This window comes from Cydia splendana, chromosome 18, assembly GCF_910591565.1.
Source record: "Cydia splendana chromosome 18, ilCydSple1.2, whole genome shotgun sequence".
Classification (NCBI taxonomy): domain Eukaryota; kingdom Metazoa; phylum Arthropoda; class Insecta; order Lepidoptera; family Tortricidae; genus Cydia; species Cydia splendana.
In genome coordinates, this window is record NC_085977.1 from 2,156,464 (window position 1) to 2,171,171 (window position 14,708).

At 38.7% G+C, this 14,708-nt stretch overlaps 1 protein-coding gene across 1 annotated transcript; it reads right to left on the reverse strand.

Annotated features, from left to right (window-relative positions):
* Positions 1 to 2,184: 2,184 nt before the first annotated feature.
* Positions 2,185 to 14,663, reverse strand: LOC134799348 (molybdopterin synthase catalytic subunit). Its single transcript, XM_063771755.1, has 7 exons — positions 14,535 to 14,663; positions 13,338 to 13,453; positions 7,225 to 7,400; positions 4,905 to 5,023; positions 4,394 to 4,514; positions 2,583 to 2,815; positions 2,185 to 2,301 (listed from the first exon to the last, which is right to left on the reverse strand). The coding sequence occupies exons 1-7, from the start codon at positions 14,661 to 14,663 to the stop codon at positions 2,209 to 2,211; spliced, it is 987 nt and encodes a 328-aa protein (XP_063627825.1). The 3' UTR covers positions 2,185 to 2,208.
* Between the last annotated feature and the right edge of the window lie 45 nt (positions 14,664 to 14,708).

A 14,708-nucleotide genomic window follows, 5' to 3' on the forward strand; every position in this document is an offset into this window, starting at 1 on the left:
GTAGAAAGGGGCTGTCCATAAATTACGTCATCGATTTTTGACGATTTTGGACCCCCCCCCCCCTATAATCATCCAAAAATCATGCATCAAATGACCCCATTTCCTCCTACTTCATGCTACCGTCATCCGATGTCCAGACCCCCCCCCCCCCCCTAATTTGAAATGACGTAATTTATGAATAGCCCCTTTGTCGCGCCATCATTTATTTTCTACTATTTTATTTTTGTCAAAGGTGTTTTACAATGTATTGATGTGGCCACTTTGGCCGTCACTATAATTATACATATGTAGTGCATAATTGTTTTCCATCGTAATTTCTCGGAAACGTTCGTATTTGTCATGCTACTTCAGTCAATGCCAGTAGTTTTTGTACCGATACTGACTGAAATAGCAAGACACGTTCGTACGTTTCCGTGAAAATACGATGGAAAATAATTATCCACTACATCTGTATTAGATACTGACTGTTAGGCCCGAGATACACTTGTAAGTTTTACTTACGTAAGTAGGGACAAAGCTATTTGTTAGAATGAGATAACGATATTAATCTCTCATTCTGTAGTATAGCTGTGTCCCTACTTACGTAAGTAAAACTTACAAGTGTATCTTGGGCCTTAGATAGGTTTACGAATTGTCAGTTAACCCTTTGAACGGCACCTATCGTTGATAAGGGGTCGTCCAGAAATCATGTGATCGTTTAGAGGGGGGGTGGGGTAAGAAAAATATCATGATTGATCACGATGGGGGAGCCCCGGGGTCATAGAAATCAGGTGATTTTTTTTTTCAAAGCGGGAAAGCCAAAAACAACAATATTACTCAAAAATTTAATCATATCAAATAATCCGTTCTATTTTATATGCGTAATTACCCAATAAAAACATTAATAATAAAAGCTCGCATCGGCGCCATGGCCTTGATTGCTTAGCGTCTAAGGGTACCCGCATCATAATTATCACGTGATCTTGTGGCAGGGGGGCGTTCAAATCACCAAGGGGGAGGGGGGTCAAAAATAGGCCAAATATATAGGCACATGATTTCTGGACGACCCCTAACGGAGGTTGATATTGGGCAGTAGCTGAAGTCTTTAGTGGTCAAAGGGGTAACGGTGCGAGCGATGGTACACTATATAATGGGGTGACACCATTATATAATATGGTTTGATGTTAAAATGAATTTGTAAATAAAACGTGAAATATAGATAGGTAAGACAATTTTACCTTCTTTTATTTTTTACCTCATTGAGTCAGACCAAGAATAGTCTGCAGCGGATTTGATAGCCCACGCAGTGCAAGTGTTATTTTAATCGTCAAACTTCTATGAAATTGTGACGTATAAATGACACTTGCACTGCGTGGGCTGACACTACATGTAATCAGTCTGGATTTGTACTTATCCAATGAACTTATATTTTTAAAATATATATACAGTGGTACTACTAAACGAAATTAATAACTAGCTTAAATCTAAAATAGGCCCTTGAGGCATTGTACCAAGGATGCTGGCGGCATTTCCTCGCTGTATCGCAATGCTGATACGTTGTGCGAGGTAGCCGCCAGCTCTTCGCCGCCATATTTTTAAATACATTAGAAACTTAAACTAGATGCCCTAGTGTTTTATAGCCTAATTATAAGGTCTCAAGCCTAGAGTTGGACCAAGATAAGTCTGCAACGATTTAGATAGTTCGCAGTGTAAGTGTTATTTTAAATGTCAAACTTCTATGAAATTATGACGTATAAATAACACATGCCCTGCGTGTGCTATCAAAATCGTTGCAGACTTATCTTGGTCTAACTTTAATTCTATACTTAAAGACTTAATAAGAACGTCTCGATATCGAGTTGGTATGTGACATTTACGTTAGCGACGGCTTGAACTCGATCGCATTCCCTCTTTATCGCACCAATTACATCACTGCGAGCGAGATGGATCGAGTTTATGCAATCGCTAACGTAAACGTCAAGTGTCAACTCGCGGTACGGCTACAGATGAATATTGAAAGCAGTGAAAGTACAGCCGGCGCGGCGATCAAAGCTAGTTACAAAAATTAAATTCTTGTAATTGTATAAATGTGACGTTTTCAACCAAAAGGTACCACTTTGACAGCTGTCCATAAGGTTGATTTCAAATAGAAGCTATATGGAAATAGTGCCTTATTGACAACCGAAAATAAGTATCCTTTTGGTTGAGAAAGGCACAAATGTAGGTACTTCACGTGTCCTCCATTTTTTCGAGCTGCTCTATCTTTCGAGCGATATCGTCCGCCGAGTAGATGAAGTCGACGGTTGGTTTTTGCTCGCTCTCCTTTTGCGTTTTCTGAAAGAAAGAAAAACGCGTGAATATAGTAGTTTTCGAGTTTATCGCGAACATACAGACAGACGCGGCGGGGGACTTTGTTTTATAATATGTATTGATGTATGTAAATTGAAAACGTAATCATATCTCACCCAGAAATCCGTATACTCCGGCGATATGGCCTGCAGCTGCGCTATTCTATCTTCCATCTCCATCAGGCGCCTGTAGATGTCGGGCGCCACAGGCCCCATATTGAGGAACTTTTCTACGCTGAGGACCCGTTCTTATACATATATAGCTGTCTCACTCACCCAAAAGTCCGCATACTCCGGCGATATGGCCTGCAGCTGCGCTATTCTATCTTCCATCTCCTTCAGGCGCCTGTAGATGTCGGGCGCCACAGGCCCCATATTGAGGAACTTCTCTATATTAAGGACCCTTTCTGCGATGGCGCCCGGCAGGGGTGCGGGTTGGGGAGGGGAGGAGACCGTTTGCGGGCCCCATTCGTTGTGGACCTTGCGGACTGGTAAATAAGGATTGTTTTTGAGTAAAATTATTGAAATATGTGAAACATTCAGTTTGTCGCCTGGCCCAGCATTGTCGCCTGGCTTACGGGGCAAAATTAACCAGGTCAGACATTTCAAAAATGACAATCGAATGTCAGTCTTACTCATCGAAAATAGAACACATGTTTGAAGTGCCGCATGTGGGAAATATACAGGGTGGAAAGGCACGACGATCCTTTCCGGAAATGGGAGATAGTTTAGCCTAAGCTCTATATTTTCTCCATAGAAACTATGTTAATATGGGCAACCGTTTCTAAATTATGACCTTTTAAACATCCACGCAAAAAACTACTTTGTTCTAACCCTAACAGGTGACAGGGTCAATGAACTTACTTGTAAACAATCAGTATTCGACAGGAAATTATGCTAATTTGTTGCCATCTAACCATTTTTAGGTCTGCTTACAGCACGGTAAGAATCATTGCAGGATTTTCGCTTTCTTAGTGGTTCCACTTGTTCAATACTTGAATGAAATAGTTATGTTATTCCTTAATATTAATAATACTAACCACAACATTGTTTACAACGACAGTTCAAATGGTGACATTGACAACCACTCAAAAGTACGCAATCGTCTTATAAATATCTCTGGTTTCCTTGACTGATAAAAAGGTTTTAGTTTCTTAACACGTTTCACAAAATTATTTTCGAATAATTGGAAACTATCTAAAATAATTAAAAATAACAAGTAGGTTGTGTTAGTTGCACCAAATGAACATGCAAAAATGAAATACTAAGAATAAATCAAGATTAAATACTTCTTCAATACCAAACTAACAAACCTTCTTGCGTGGTAGGAAATAGACAAGACGTCTGATGTTTGAAATTAAATTTTCATTGAACTATACTTATTGAATGTCATATTCTTCAAATAAAAATGTTAGATGCTCGTATTGCTCGTGGCTATTTAAATTTGTGGGGCTGTGTAAAAGATATGGTGTACCAAACCAAACGGAATGTGAAACTGCGGACGAAATGAGACAAAGGCTAATTGGTGCTTTCTGCGAGGATAAATGACGAAGAGCATACACTATATCGCATGTGCATCGACATACTCGGGTACGGGCTGCGGCGGCGTTGTAATACACGGAGGTACATTTGAACACCGTATGTGAAAAGAAGATAGTATTAAATATTGGAAAAAAGTAATTATCTAAGAAAGTAATAAAATTGTTTGTAATATTTTTGCATGCATTTGATTTATTTGACATTTATGCGTCATTCATACATCATTGCGATACTGTCAACGATCGGAAAAAAGTGTAAAGTCCCGAGCTTTCCCGACGGAGATCCTTAATCTAGCCGTCATGTGCACATGCTATAGGGTTATCACCACAGTTAAAAAGTAGTATTTTTGCAATTTTTATTTTTTACTCAATTAACGATTCTTACCATTACCAATAGTCTCTGTATCACTTAAACGACCTAATACTTCCGGGAAGGATCGTCGTGCCTTTCCACCCTGTATATCCCTGAGCCTGGTAAAGGGTTAAGTAGCAACAAAGTTGATCCATACATATAATGGTTATAGTTACTTTTTAAATGTCCCTTAGAGTCACTCCTCTTCACAAATTGTGTGCGCACCCTTGCACATGTATCTTCCGTCTCGCTCTCCTCTACACCGGGTATGAAGTCGTGGATGTTGCTTATGTTCACCTAAAACATGTATTGAGATCAACAAGAGATGAGCTGGATGTATTGGAGATGAGGTGGGAGGGGGCTACCCAAGCTACCCAGGACCGGAGTCAGTGGAAAAAGAAGTTTCTCGGTTTTATAGAAATTCAGTTTACCGTGTGTGCATTTTTGTGTTAGTTAAAAGCCCAAGCCATTATTGGGCATTTACTTATGTGTTTCAACATTTTTTTCTAAGCGCCACTTGCACCATCCCACTAACCGGTTAAACCGTTAACCCACTGTGAAATTGTACTAGTAACCATGGTAACTCCACGTTTAATCGGTTAACCCCGGGTTACTGAGTGGTGCAAGTGACCCTAAGAAAATGTTTACTGTTTTCTCACAAGAAATAATTCATTTTCCCATATTTACCTGTTCTCTCTTCCTCTCGATGAAGTTCTGTATACGTTTCTGCAGCTCTTCTGTGGACACGTTGATTTGGATAAGGTTTTTATCCACTGCCTCTGGAGGCGAGGGTGGCGTTGGGTCACCTGCAAAAATAAAACAAGTACTTATTATTACAAGTTACCCCTTTCTAAGGCAGAGGGAATATATTTCCCACAATGATATTGAACTATTCAGAAGTGATAGGGTTCAATTTATAAGGCAGAGGGAATATATTTCCCACGTGGTATTGAACTCTATACAGAAGTGATAAGGTTCAATTTATAAGTCAGAGGGAATATATTTCCCACAATGATATTGAACATTATTCAGAAGTTATAGGGTTTTTTGCAGTTTCTGACACCTTTATTCCTGTTAAAGGGTTAAAGACAATAGAGCCTATTTTCCTGGTCGTATAATAATTAGGTGTATTGCCCCTGTCTCACGATGTTATATTACAGCCAGTGTGGGACCGCCACAAACGGAACTTAAGCTGTAGGCAAACACCAAAATTGTAGCCATTTGATTCACCTATGTTTTTTATTTCGGGTGGGTACAGTAGACAACTGAAACTTGTTTTACCTCCATGTATCGACTGACGGTGCCTATACTTGTATATTACTAATCTGACTTGATATAACAAAAAGTAAAGGTCATATCTAAGTACCTAAAAGTAATACTTAGATTATTATTTATTTGTTGAATAAGGTGCAAAGGAAGCGGTTCCTTGTTATACTTTATGCTTATATAACCTTCTACAGTAATGTAAAACCTACGCTGTATACAGCATATAATAATGGTGTCAATATTATAGCTAGTCCACATCACATTCGAGCATTCCTAAACAATGCTACTACGCATATGCCACGTAGGTATTTGTAAGTTTGAATGTCTACTATGAACTGCCGGACATACCAAAGTAAGTTCAGAGACATATAACATAAGGGATCTTCAAAAAATACAAGGTGACGTAAACTGCTCCTACGCAAGTAGTCACGTACTTATCTATTTATTTACCTGCTGCACTACTATTTTTCAACCAAATATGAACAGCTGAATCCGAGTGTGTTTTCTCTTTACTCCATTGGTAAATAATTGCTATGTAGGTACCTACTGTTACATTGAATAACAACTTAATACGCAGTATGAAATATGATCCTCAGTCTATTACCTAAAGGCAAATGAATTTAATGGAAAACATCATTTTAGGGTAGGTACAATAAGTACAACTCTAAATAAAAATACAAAACACGTAAACAACAAAGAATTTATTTCAAAATATTTCATCTACTAATAATAAAACAACCAGTGCAACAATTACAAAAAATATGTTCTACTTTGTTCAGTAGGTAAATAATTATTAAATTCGAACCTATATCACCATAAAAATAGTAAAATTTACTACTAAAGTAATTAAAATACAACGTAATGCTACATATGTAGCATGGGAAAATCGCTAATAGCATGCTATGTATATAGCAAACAAAAGGTCTTTTATTTATACAAATACATACTTATAGTACCTATAGTATATATGTAATAGCTGTATGAACCATACAACATATTCAAATGTACTTCTCTTAATAGACAATAATAACGCTAAGCGTACAACATATTTATGTACAGTTGCCATCATATATATCGGAGCAGCCGAGGCGCTCGGAAATATCTGAACACGCACTCTAACGTCTTGACAATAGAGGCGTGTTCAGATATTTGTGAGCACATCGGTCGCTCCGATATATATGATGGCGACTGTATGTATAGCTAATTAGCTAGTCTTTTGTTATTCATAAGGAACCCTACTTTATTGTCATATTATGACGTCCAACTATTACTAAAATTGCTCAAGTTATATCACGACTCGCGACTTTACGAAGTATATGTATTATTATGAATATTATGTAAAATGTAATATATTATTACATTTGTATTTCTATGCCTACACTAGGTGGCCTAGCGTAGTGACAATCGTTGTTAGAAAATACCAAACGGTTATTAACCCTTTACCAGGCTGACATTTCAAAAGTGACAATGTCAGTCTTACTCATAGAAAATAGACGACATGTTTGAATTGCCGTATGTGGGAAATATATATCCCTTAGCGCCACTTGCACCAACCCACTAACCCGGGGTTAACCGGTTAAACCATTAACCCAGTGTCAAATTGCACTGGTAACCATGGTAACTTCAGGGTTAACCCCGGGTTAGTGAATGGTGCAAGTGGCCCTTAGCATGGTAAAGGGTTAAACTTTCTGGCCATTTTGTCCATTGCAACTGTTATTAGTATGATGGGTACTCCACGCACATTCTCGGTTCTCCTTCCAGGCCGGCGCCGCGTCCGCGTACACCTCTCGCTTCCACACAGGCACCTTCGCCTTTAACAGCTCGATGCAGAGTGAGACAGCGTCGAGCGAGTCGCGCCGGTGCGGGCTGGAGACTGCGATGATTACGGACGCTTCGCGGGTAGGGACGTTGCCTAATCTGGGGACAATTGTGAATATCAGTAATTGTATAATCAAGAAAAAGACTAAAGTATTGCCAACCGACTTCCTGTATAATAATGTATATCGTGATGACTCCAGACCATACGAGATGGAAGGTTCCTATAGATGTGCTATACGCGTGCGTCCGTGAGGGACAAAACGTACGCAATGCGACACTGATTGGTCGAGTTTATTTACTATAATCCATACTAAATTTACGGTGGGGGATAAAAAAAGTGTGAGACTGTGACAAGGACAAACAATAATAGCGCTTTCGCTGCTACTCCTACTGAAAGATACATAAGACTATCCTGTTCAGTCATTTCCCCTCACCCCTCATGCCTGATCCAGTTGTACTAGATTCATGCTCCAGACTATAGTCTGTATCTTTAGGTATTTAAAAAAGAGTAAACAAAATCTACCCTCAAATGGCTTCTTAAGCATGAAATTGAAAACATTACATGATCAAATAATGTAGGTTAAAGTCAGGTCGTTCAGTGACAGATCCAGGTGGTTTTGTATTTGGTTGGTTAATCAATAAATGTTATAACTACCCGAAAATGTACAAATTATTTGTTTACTTTTATTTAAGTACCTACCTAAAGATACAGAGTATAATTTCGATGAATACTATTTTCACGTTTAAGTTAACAAAGTTATATGGCAGTCGGTTTTGTAAAATCGCCTGCGCCAATTCTTGTTTTACCACGATATAAATAACTCGTGTATTTTGTACAGTACACAATAAATAACCCGGTTATTTAGCCACAGACTCGTTTAAGTTACAGTGTTGAGTTGACCTCTCGCCTTGGGTTCTATATCTGATACAGTAATAAACAAAGATAACGACCCTTACAACACAAGTCGCGATAAGGTGGGTTAAGAGCGGAACGTCACTGAATGGTTTTAAAGGCCTGTGCACACCGGGTGCGTGTGTGTAGATGTGCACGTGCGCGTTGTAATATCACAGAATAAACTAGTGGCTCTGTGAGCTGTAGACCTCGCGAGCAGAGCTTGAAATAACATGGTGCTAAGAGCTTTAAATACACCGTGTTTTTTTTGATTTCCATTAATTTCAAGGGTGCATTCCTGAGCTTAAATCAAGTAACTTTCTCAAAGACACCGATGTTCTAATTAAGTCCATTTCGGAGATAATCCATAATTTATTTTTTTACTATAAGGCCTCTACAAGCGTGTACACTTGCCTTAGGGCCGGCTTACATATTGATTAGTGTTTAGAATGAGTTCATACATTTGCTACACTTAAGTACAATCTCGGTCGATTGATGTACGAAATGACATTGATATGTCACAGATTTCAATTGTTTGGTTGAGTTAAATGTAATGCCCGTGTTACAACAACGCTATATGCTACATTTACTTACTTTTTAAACAAAAAAAAAAAACAAAAAAGAAAACAAAAAAAAAATTTTTTTTTGAAAATTAACTATGCCATTTAGTTCTTATAAACGTACTTAACTATACCCCGAAGTTAACGGAATTCAATAAAAACACGGTGTATAGTAAATTAAAGAAAAACAATACGAAATTTATGTGTAAAAAAATACAAAAAGTTATAATATCCCAGCCCAGCATACAATTACTGGGGATCGAACCCAGACCCTCTGTGCAAACAGAAAAAGCGAACGTTTACAAACTGAGCCAAATAGTTCTTAAATGGGTTGACGAAATTTAGCTACTCCTTCTCAAATTAAAATTAGTTAAAATTAAATATCTAAATACCGCCTAAACCAGCGATAATTTTTTTCTGCATTTTTTGCTATTAACTCTGTAAACATGTTTCAAAAAGAAAAAAGTCTTATGATATCGATACGACTATTTGTTTAGGCGCCAGGTATCACGACTCCGCCATTTTTAAAAATTTCCAAAAACCGGATTGACAAAAATTTTTTATTTAGTCATAAAATTCGGTCACAAAATTTCACGAGAATCGGTTAAGAATTGCGACCTGTAGAGGAGAACATCCGGACATACGAAAGCAAAATGCCCGAGTCAAAACGTAGACCTTCGCTTCGCTTCGGTCAATAATAGTACTACCGTACAGAAAGGAAACTTCCTACAAAACCGAACTTTGACAGCGGGTCGAATCATGCTGTCCCTTTCCAATATAATGCACTATCCCTTACGGCTATTTAGGGTTGTCAAAATTCAAGCCATTATCTTATCTGTGGTCGTGCACGCAAAGGGACGTTAAGTTGTGGCAACCCTAATAGTGGTAACACACTATCGCACCGCACCGCTACCTTGATGCGTCGCACCCATAAGTGAGAGCGAGCAAGAGATATCTGTTTCTCGCTCTCAGTTATGGGTGCGACACACCAAGGTCGCGGTGCGGTGCGATAGTGTGTTACCTGTATAATAATTGCTCGGAGCAATGCTGAGCCGAACGGAGCCGAGTTTGCCCGAAGAGAGGTGTTTCGCACCCCTGGTAATATACAGTTCCTTAATAGAGACGGCACACCGCTTGCGTGACGTGTGCGTGTCATGCGTGTGTATTTGTAAACATTTTAGCGCACGTGCACGTCTGCGCAAACGCAGCCGGTGTGCTCTGGCCTTAAACATGTTTTGTTTAAAGTAAGATCACTAACCACAAATAATGTCGTACATTGATCCTCCTGCAGGGCTAGCACATGATTGGCGCGACAGTATCTCGCGGCGAGATAGACTACCCGTCCCTCTTTTATTAAGACAGTTGGAAAAAGACGGGTAGTTAACCCGGGGTTAACCGGTTAAACCTGGAGTTACCATGGTTACCAGTACCTACAATTTTACACTGGGTTACCGGTTTAACCGATTAACCCCGGGTTGGTAGGATGGAGCAAGTGGCGCTAAGTCGTCCCGCCATCCCCGTCTGGGCCTGCCACGTCCGCGCTTCTTTTGTGGCATCCACTTGGTGGCTATACTAGCCCACCTATCCAAGCGGCAGACGTGACCCGCCCAGTGTAAAGATTATCCCTAAATATTTATTTACATTATATTTTCATTTATAATAGAGGTAAAGTTTAAGAAAAAAACTGGTCACTAGTTTGATCACTATCTGGCTTATGTCATATAAAACTGTCGATAACGTCAAACACAACTGATTAGTTTCAGCTCAGATATGTCAGTACGTCTTATTTTACATAAGTATTGTATAAGATAAAGTCATTGCATATCAATGGAATATTATTGGCATTATGGCTAACCCGCGAGGTCAGTTAATGCATATCTGTGTAGTATTGTTAGTTTGAAGACTGTACCTCGAGTTGCCCTAACATAATCCACTCTTCCACCTCTATACTGCTAGAATGGCGACGAGGTCACAGAATAAATATGACATCCCACGGGTAAAGGTACCTTATGGCGGTTGGCGCTTACGCTATTATTAACGCCGCTCCAATAGTAATGCGGTGCTATGCGACGTAATTGCCAGCCGCCTTTTCGCGTGGAACGTCACAAATAATAGTACTAGTTAGTACTCTTTATTATATGTACTGTGGTACTAGGCACAAAAGGTTCACTCTCTAACAAAACGCGTCTATTACGACAGATACCTAGGACCGCAAGGTGGCGCAAGCCAAGCGCGAGCAGGCGTCCGTTACGTAACGGAGCGCGGCACTACTATGGCTAGACACCAAAATTGGTGTGGACCGCATGTACTTGTAGCGACACGACAAAATCGCGGAGTGAGCCACGCCTGACGTGGCGTGGGTACTTAAGTTAGGGTGCTTACTGTACCATTCTCCACGCTGAAAACTGTCAAATTTTTTAACCTAATTGGCCTAATAATTGCATTCTGTTATGGTCAGTTAAGATTATGTTATTATTTATAATATATTTCCCAGATCTCAAGTATCTCAGTAAAAATAGCCGCGTTATAGCGGTTATAGCCTAAATGAATTATTAGGGTCTCTATTGTTTCCCAAAAAGTTTCAAGTCATAATGTATTGTTTGTCCGCATTTTCGTTAGTCATAACTTGAATGGTTCAGAAACGCGTGACTTTTCAGGAATGCCATAAAACAAATCTAACCTAACCTATCTATAGGATAACCTTACGAAAATTCTGAAAAGTTAACGGTTTCAGTTTTACCCCGACTTATTAATATGCAGTAAAAGGTGATAGATTATACCACAGTAAACAATTACTATCACTTTTGCTTAATATACCTACTCATAATAACTTTTATACACCTAGTGTGTCAGCTTTTATCTCCAAAAACAAGCAGAAGATGCTGTTATCACATGACGTCACAATCTTATCACTCCAACACAACAATAACATAATGATATGAAATAAACATGCTAGGAGAATTCAAATTTAAATGTTTACTCAATCTTACACCTTTAAACGAGTCATTCTTGTATTTTTATTGATATATTTATTTCGGGCATCTCGGAAACAGTGCAAGTCCGCCACTGCATCTGTAGACACGATAGCTAATAACGGAAGGGGCAAGACGACAGATTCTTTTAAACATCCTGGAGGGCAAGATGGAGGGGAAAAGACGCAGAGGAAGGCCCAGGCTCACATATATCAGCCAAATAAAAAATATAGTGTCTGTCGTGACATACGAGGGAGTTAAAAGGCTGGCCCAGCAAAGAGAAGAGTGACGATTACTCCACCGACAAGAGCATAGCTCTCAAATATTGATGATGATGACATTACATATTTACGTACTCAAACGCGCGCACCCGAGCTGCATACATCGCCATTGTTAGTAGCTCGGTACTACTTACGTGCCTGTCTTATTTGAAATGTTTGTAATTTTTGGGCAGTTGTGTAAAAGTCTGTGACCGTAATGTGTTCTTGTGCGTAAATGCCGACGCAAATATAAAAGACGTCGGTCCACTGTTACTTTTTACACTGTGCCTGTGTTAAGAGGCACAATGTTACTTATTACCAAATTGACGATTGCGTGCAGCAATCAAACGGAGCGGCGGACCGTGATCGCCGGCAATGCCGACCATCCAACAAACAAGCAACATCCTCTTTTTCAATAATATGACAACACATACAATTATGCCTTATTTCCGTAGCTGAGCATTCAAAATTAACTCTTAATTGGATAGATGTAAAGTTCGAATTTGAATGTCATGAAGTTTAAAAAGTCTACTTTATGTATTTTTTAAGGACTTAATATATTATACTCCTGTACGTAATTCAAACCTAATTTTACTAAATAGAAAGAAGTTATTTAATAAAATAGTGGTCCGATTGCGTTTTAAATTGCAGTCTGCCAGCCATTTATAAACCTTTATAAAGATGGCTGACTAGATAATATACAAGAGACGCAAACCGATGTGTACAAACAGCAACACTCCTAACTGTACATCGGTAGACATTATTACAGAAGGCATAAGTCCACCGATGTACAGTTAACAGTGCGGGCGATGGTACTGATAATTAAGCTTGCAAACACACATTAGGTATCGCTACAAGACATGTTAAACATGGAGATAGGTATAGGTATACTCTGTATCTTTAGCTATTAAATAAATGTAAACAAACAATTTGTAAATTTTCGGGTAGTTTTAACATTTATTGGTTAACCAACCAAATACAAAACCGCCTGGATCTGTCAATGAACGACCTGACTTTAACCTATATTATTTGATCATATAATGGTTTCATCTACCCTCAACTGGGTTAAGGAGCCATATGAAGGTAGATTTTGTTTACTTTTATTTAAATACCTAAAGATACAGACTATATGCTAGAGGATAACAATATCACGGGTTAGGAACAACTGCTTAAGACAAAGGCATTAGTTCTTCACCTTTTTATATTGTTTAACATTTGTGTACACGGCCGGCGAAACGTCTCACTTTGTCGCTTGCCATAAGGTCGCTTTGACAGGTTATTCGTATAAAGATACAAGCAAATCTCGTCCTTATGGCAAACGACAAAGTGGGTCGTTTAGCCACATTACTTACCTATGATATATAGCTATGCTATGTACAGCACTCCATTTGCTCCTTACTTCGTCACAGATGGCCTTCATGGCTTTCAGCGCCATAGGCTCGTATGCCTCGTACTCTAGTCGCAGCACCTGTCAATAGCAACTTGTTAAACTTGAAATTTTAACTTTATAGGCAATATTTTAGGGTTCAAAGTTGAATGAGACCAGTCGCAGCACCAGCGACACGAACAACAACTTGTTAAACGTCGATTTTAGACTTTATGGATATTGCGGTAGGGTTCAAAGTTGAATGAGCTAGCTAGGTATCTTTGGCTTGTGTGGCTTTTAGCGCCATCGGCTCGTATGCCTCGTACTCTAGTTGCAGCACTTGCATCAATAGCAATTTGTTAAATTTGGATTTTCAACTTTATTAATAGTATATAAGGATTCAAAATGGGCTAAGCAAGAGCCTGTTGTTTATTTTAAACCTGTTCTTAACTTTAAATAGATTTAGATTGGGATTAATTACTATTCATAAGAGCTTGTTGCTAGGCCTACATGAATAAAGTATATTTTGAGTTTGAGTTTATTTATTTTTTATGAAAAAAAAAACAACGGGTTGCACTCCGGGAGTGCCGGCAGAAGTGAAAACTCAATGACATTGTAACAGTTTTTCGATCAGGTCACGTGTCCGTTTTACGTGACGAATCTTACGGTCACGTGACGTGTCGCGAGTTTAACATTTTTTCCCCATCACAATAAGTGCACAGCGCCGCCGTTTTCACTTCAATAACTCTACTACTACTACTTATACATACTATTACTTATTCTGTGGTTGTATTGTTATTGTATGCTCTTTGCAAACATCAAGGTTGAATTCGCATTGAAGAAAACATAGACTCAATTGATTGTTTTCGTCAACTTGTTATTGTTATTACACCACATTATCCACTTTTTATGTTAATGATTTAAAAGTCAACTATTGGAAATAATGCTGTGAATGTTCTAGTCTAGGTATAATATTACAACACGTGTGTAAGTTTTCTGATGACAATGCAATATTTATTACTTTTATTAGGAGAACACACCTTAATGATAATACAATGCATTTCTGCTTAATGATAATACAGTGTATGTACTGTACACTATTTATTAAATAATAATATGAGTAGGAAACAGGGGGCTAATGTAATATTTGTATAAATCAAGTGTGTGCTTGAATGAAACTTACCTTTTTGCCTTCAAAATTATCTCTAGTAGTTCCAACAAAGATAGACACTGCACCGCAGCTGTCATCTACCACCTGCTCGCTCACCGCATCCACCGATAACTTATCCACCGTCAACTTTAAATGATCCATGATAACTCAACTATGTTTAGATTACTGAAAAGAGCCTGGACTTTT